This window comes from Opisthorchis viverrini (genome assembly GCF_000715545.1).
Source record: "Opisthorchis viverrini unplaced genomic scaffold opera_v5_16, whole genome shotgun sequence".
NCBI lineage: Eukaryota > Metazoa > Platyhelminthes > Trematoda > Opisthorchiida > Opisthorchiidae > Opisthorchis > Opisthorchis viverrini.
The window spans coordinates 3,354,727-3,360,711 of record NW_008751672.1 but is presented as its reverse complement, the minus strand read 5'-3'; the positions used below and the strand labels follow the sequence as shown (position 1 = coordinate 3,360,711).

The 5,985-nt window shown below is 43.8% G+C and overlaps 1 protein-coding gene across 1 annotated transcript in view; it reads left to right on the top strand.

Moving 5' to 3' along the window:
- The window catches only part of T265_12812 (hypothetical protein), a gene marked incomplete at both ends in the record, with an annotated part of 48,055 nt that extends 42,386 nt beyond the window's left edge, over positions 1–5,669 (top strand). The window contains one exon of the mRNA XM_009165590.1: positions 4,792–5,669. Coding sequence (XP_009163854.1) covers positions 4,792–4,964 — 173 coding nt within the window. The remainder of the gene's footprint in view (positions 1–4,791) is intronic.
- Positions 5,670–5,985: the final 316 nt, after the last annotated feature.

The window sequence follows — 5,985 nt, the reverse complement described above, 5'->3', positions numbered from 1 at the left end:
TGTGTCCCTTTTTGACCTTTCTCCGGCACATGAGGAAATCGGACAATATTCAGACGTATAGGCTTACTCGCATGGCTCTGTTTCTCATGATTGTTCCGCTGCGCAGTAGGCTGATGCGCAGTCATATTACATGTGCTAACGAAGCAAGTGCCAATTACGATCGCTCGTGTATTAGTGCACCAAGTGACCAACAAGGTGACCTATGGTGCTTATGGGTGAATAGCTAAGCGTTTCCTAGCCTCTCTATGTGTGACCGTTCGTGTACCATTTAGTCAACCTGAGTTGATCGGTTGTCAACAGATTGAGGACCCCTGTCAATTTGCATTAGTTAATTCATTTGCGACTTATCGCGTATACTTTTCCTAACAGGCCTGAGTACCGTTGTTTACAAGGAGGAAGTTTTTATGAAAACCGATTCCCAGAGAGATGTCTGGAAATGATCAGCTGGCTGCGGTAATCTTCCCAACTCAAACCAGTACAGTATAAGGCAGTATTTCACCACTTGCAGTGAGTATGGTCACCTTTCGAACAATCACACGCTAATAGGAGGCGTTATTTTATACTTTCCAAGAGTGACCCCTTACCGGAAAGTTCTCTCCCAAGGAAAGACACTGTACTTGGTATTTTTATGAAATTTTTTTTTCCACAACCCCAACTGGGGGATTTTTGTCAATAACAGGTTTAATGAAGGGAGACTACTTGTTCATCCATCTGTCCTGTGTTGTTGACGTATGGAGTATTGCTGGAGTAGCTCCAATACCCATAGCTTGTAATCCCGTCGCGCAGAGACTGTATCTCACCACCAATCACTACAGTGTGACGGTGGTGATGGTGATATTGATACATCAGAATTACTCATGATTGAATTCGCATTTTTGTCAAAGTAATTGAGCAATTGCTGCTTGGCATTATTAAATGAGCGCCCCCAGTGATGTGAGTAGATTTCCCCACAGGACCTGTAGATCCGCTAAGGATGCGGTAGCCTGCCTCTGAATGTCTTAGAATTCAGAACACAGGACTTCGGTAGTGTCTCTGATTCAATCGATCGAAAACTCCTGCTGCGTAAATGTTTCGGGACGGACATCGAGAAACCCCTTCTCATACTGGTGCTTTGCTGACCTAAGGCAGTAAGTTCAGATTGGCGGGATCGATGTGTTACTATCCCTGTTCACTTTCTACACAGAATTTTTGAAAACCGATGGTCAAGTTGTTCGCTTAGCTTGGCAGTTTTGTTACATGCCGTCACCAATCAAAATATGCATTGTTGTGAATCAAAGCGGAGGTATTTGTTGAGCAGCGATGTGCGCGAGATTGAATGGTGCTTCTGAAGGAGGTCACGTTCGAACTTCAGCTCTCTGATTAGTGACCTTTGCCAGACTGGTTTGATGCTCAACCATGTTTGCATCATTTATTTCGGTTCGCGGAGCTGCATAGATTGGGTCCATTTGATTTAGTTCGTTGTGGAGTACCGCGCTTCCAGTAATTCTTAACGTTATAGCACTTCCATAAGTTTTTATCAAGGCACTACAGCGTTTTTGGCAGAATTTTCGCTGCGCTTCTGAGTAGTTTGGTTTCCAAGTCACCCCACACATCCAGGATTGCTGTCCTTAGTTTGTTCGTTGCAGACGCGCCTCGGCTTATACGAGCTGTTTTTTGTGCCAGCCTTGTACAGAATCCTTGATTTCCTTAATTGGGCTAAAGCGTTATCATTCTGATACAGTAGCTCTCTGGGATGCTTTCACCGATCAGTAGCACACTGACCGCATTGTAGAAGTCGGCCGTTGTATTCTCGTGTGCTATAGCCAACCCGTTTCTCGTTCAACAGCAACGATCCATTAAAACCACACAAGGCACTCCTTTGTGATTTCGACTAGTAAGAATTCTTTCCTGAAGTCATGTTAATAAAGGGTCAAACCATCTGAATGTCAAGTTCAGGACTCTAGATTTGACTTTGTGTGGCATATGGATTGTGGTCAACAGGAGGCCTTTCTCATCACTTATTTTAGATGGGAAGAACCTTGCGAAGTTTCAAATTTCAATACCCTTTTTTTATTTCGGGANGCGGTTGTTCCTTTGTCTCGGTTGATCATTAATGGCCGCCTGTGCGCTTGTGTACGGGGTGCCTTGGCCATGGAGTGGATGTGAACTTTTTGTGTCCCTTTTTGACCTTTCTCCGGCACATGAGGAAATCGGACAATATTCAGACGTATAGGCTTACTCGCATGGCTCTGTTTCTCATGATTGTTCCGCTGCGCAGTAGGCTGATGCGCAGTCATATTACATGTGCTAACGAAGCAAGTGCCAATTACGATCGCTCGTGTATTAGTGCACCAAGTGACCAACAAGGTGACCTATGGTGCTTATGGGTGAATAGCTAAGCGTTTCCTAGCCTCTCTATGTGTGACCGTTCGTGTACCATTTAGTCAACCTGAGTTGATCGGTTGTCAACAGATTGAGGACCCCTGTCAATTTGCATTAGTTAATTCATTTGCGACTTATCGCGTATACTTTTCCTAACAGGCCTGAGTACCGTTGTTTACAAGGAGGAAGTTTTTATGAAAACCGATTCCCAGAGAGATGTCTGGAAATGATCAGCTGGCTGCGGTAATCTTCCCAACTCAAACCAGTACAGTATAAGGCAGTATTTCACCACTTGCAGTGAGTATGGTCACCTTTCGAACAATCACACGCTAATAGGAGGCGTTATTTTATACTTTCCAAGAGTGACCCCTTACCGGAAAGTTCTCTCCCAAGGAAAGACACTGTACTTGGTATTTTTATGAAATTTTTTTTTCCACAACCCCAACTGGGGGATTTTTGTCAATAACAGGTTTAATGAAGGGAGACTACTTGTTCATCCATCTGTCCTGTGTTGTTGACGTATGGAGTATTGCTGGAGTAGCTCCAATACCCATAGCTTGTAATCCCGTCGCGCAGAGACTGTATCTCACCACCAATCACTACAGTGTGACGGTGGTGATGGTGATATTGATACATCAGAATTACTCATGATTGAATTCGCATTTTTGTCAAAGTAATTGAGCAATTGCTGCTTGGCATTATTAAATGAGCGCCCCCAGTGATGTGAGTAGATTTCCCCACAGGACCTGTAGATCCGCTAAGGATGCGGTAGCCTGCCTCTGAATGTCTTAGAATTCAGAACACAGGACTTCGGTAGTGTCTCTGATTCAATCGATCGAAAACTCCTGCTGCGTAAATGTTTCGGGACGGACATCGAGAAACCCCTTCTCATACTGGTGCTTTGCTGACCTAAGGCAGTAAGTTCAGATTGGCGGGATCGATGTGTTACTATCCCTGTTCACTTTCTACACAGAATTTTTGAAAACCGATGGTCAAGTTGTTCGCTTAGCTTGGCAGTTTTGTTACATGCCGTCACCAATCAAAATATGCATTGTTGTGAATCAAAGCGGAGGTATTTGTTGAGCAGCGATGTGCGCGAGATTGAATGGTGCTTCTGAAGGAGGTCACGTTCGAACTTCAGCTCTCTGATTAGTGACCTTTGCCAGACTGGTTTGATGCTCAACCATGTTTGCATCATTTATTTCGGTTCGCGGAGCTGCATAGATTGGGTCCATTTGATTTAGTTCGTTGTGGAGTACCGCGCTTCCAGTAATTCTTAACGTTATAGCACTTCCATAAGTTTTTATCAAGGCACTACAGCGTTTTTGGCAGAATTTTCGCTGCGCTTCTGAGTAGTTTGGTTTCCAAGTCACCCCACACATCCAGGATTGCTGTCCTTAGTTTGTTCGTTGCAGACGCGCCTCGGCTTATACGAGCTGTTTTTTGTGCCAGCCTTGTACAGAATCCTTGATTTCCTTAATTGGGCTAAAGCGTTATCATTCTGATACAGTAGCTCTCTGGGATGCTTTCACCGATCAGTAGCACACTGACCGCATTGTAGAAGTCGGCCGTTGTATTCTCGTGTGCTATAGCCAACCCGTTTCTCGTTCAACAGCAACGATCCATTAAAACCACACAAGGCACTCCTTTGTGATTTCGACTAGTAAGAATTCTTTCCTGAAGTCATGTTAATAAAGGGTCAAACCATCTGAATGTCAAGTTCAGGACTCTAGATTTGACTTTGTGTGGCATATGGATTGTGGTCAACAGGAGGCCTTTCTCATCACTTATTTTAGATGGGAAGAACCTTGCGAAGTTTCAAATTTCAATACCCTTTTTTTATTTCGGGATACTCCTTGAGTTGGATGTGGTCCTCGTCAATCCATTTTCCGCTTTACCAGACGGGCTCCGCGTGAGTCACCTAGTTTTGTCGGAAGATTTGCCCAAGGAATCGGTCATAGAGGTTTTCGAACATTGGATACTCATTTCCATGTCCCATGGGTAAAAAAAGTTTCCTTGTTCCACAGTCTAATCGACTCAAATGAACTGTTGTTTCATTCCCAAGGAGAGAACATATCGTTAATTGGATCTTGATCGTGACCTTGAAACATCATGGCTTAGAGCATCGCCCGTATTGAGCTCAGCGTGGTGTTGACAGTCCGTCAGATCAACGAAGTGACATGAATAGTGTGCCGCACTCACTCAAGACCCAAAGCAAAAATTTTTTACAATGGAAAACAAAAGTACAACCACATTTAGTGAGCGACCAAACCACTCAACGTTTTTTTCGAAATCTGAACACCCTAAATTGTCTAAATCGAAATGGTGTGCCTAATAGAATTGTGTACACTTTATTAACATAGTTGCCAAACGATTCATGCAAATGCATTCCGTTGAACTCTCTTTCTTTTACGAACATTTCCTTTTTAGGTCTAGGCATTATTCTAAAATCCGTCGGTTTGATCCTGTACATCATCCTTCTATGTTTGCTCCGTCACTCACCGGTCAACCAAGATGGTAATGACCCGAACTTCCTTCTCCCCACAACACGAACTTGTCGTAAACCGAGTGAACCTCTTGGGGGTGCTTCCGCAACATTTTGAAAAAGGACGTTTTGTGTTTAAAACAAATGAACGCATTCCACCTGTCGTACCATGTGTTTCCGATCCCTTCCTGGCGCATTACCGCCTTTGACAACTTCACAGTATATCAGATCTTTATAAAGCTGCATTTTTTGTAGAAAAGAACAATACATTGTTCGCTTGTATGATAACATATTTTCTTGCCTTCATGCGCTGGAATGCTTCCAGACGTGTTTTCTTTTCCAATGTTATCGGAGTCTTTTTTGCAAGTTTTGCGCTATCATCGTCTGCTCAGGACGTGTCTGTAGTACGAGCAACCGCTTCATTTTCTCTCCGATCTTCCCTGCATCACCTTCCGAGCAGCCTGCTTTTGAGTCGGCTGCGTCCGGTCCAGCGTAAGTGCTGCATACTTCCTACAAAAACCTAGCCCCCCACTCTCCCCTCATACACGTTGAATGTTTTGAGATTTATTTATACGGTACAACCTTCCACATATATCGTTCAGTTTATGCGCGAAGACCCCACCGAGATTCGACAATGTTTTGCTGTTTCCATGCCTGACCTGCAGAAGCGCACACAAAGCCTGTTCGAACGCAATCTGCTGCCTCACCCCATACCTATATCCATAATCATACGAGTATATCTGTTGCTGTGATACAAGCTCCATTGTATTATTGTTGACAATTATTCACGTTTTATGACACGGTAATATCCAAAGAAACGAACAAGATTATGTTGCACTATTCCCTGACTTCTTCCTATCGTATCGGTTTTCCTCTAATTCTGGGGGCCATGCATGTTGTTTTCGTAGAATTATTCCTGTCTTGTCGAGAAGAAATGATATGGATACATCTTTACTGGTTCAGTAGATTTTCCAGAGTTATTTTGCATGAGTCGCCAAGCTCGGCAGCTTGCTTATAATTGGTTGGTATTTTGACAAATCAGAACCCGCTACCGTTTTACCTGTAGCAGAATGCCGTGCAACCGCCGCTTCAACACTGTTTATGACTGTTCCGTATGATGGCATGTCACGTCACATATC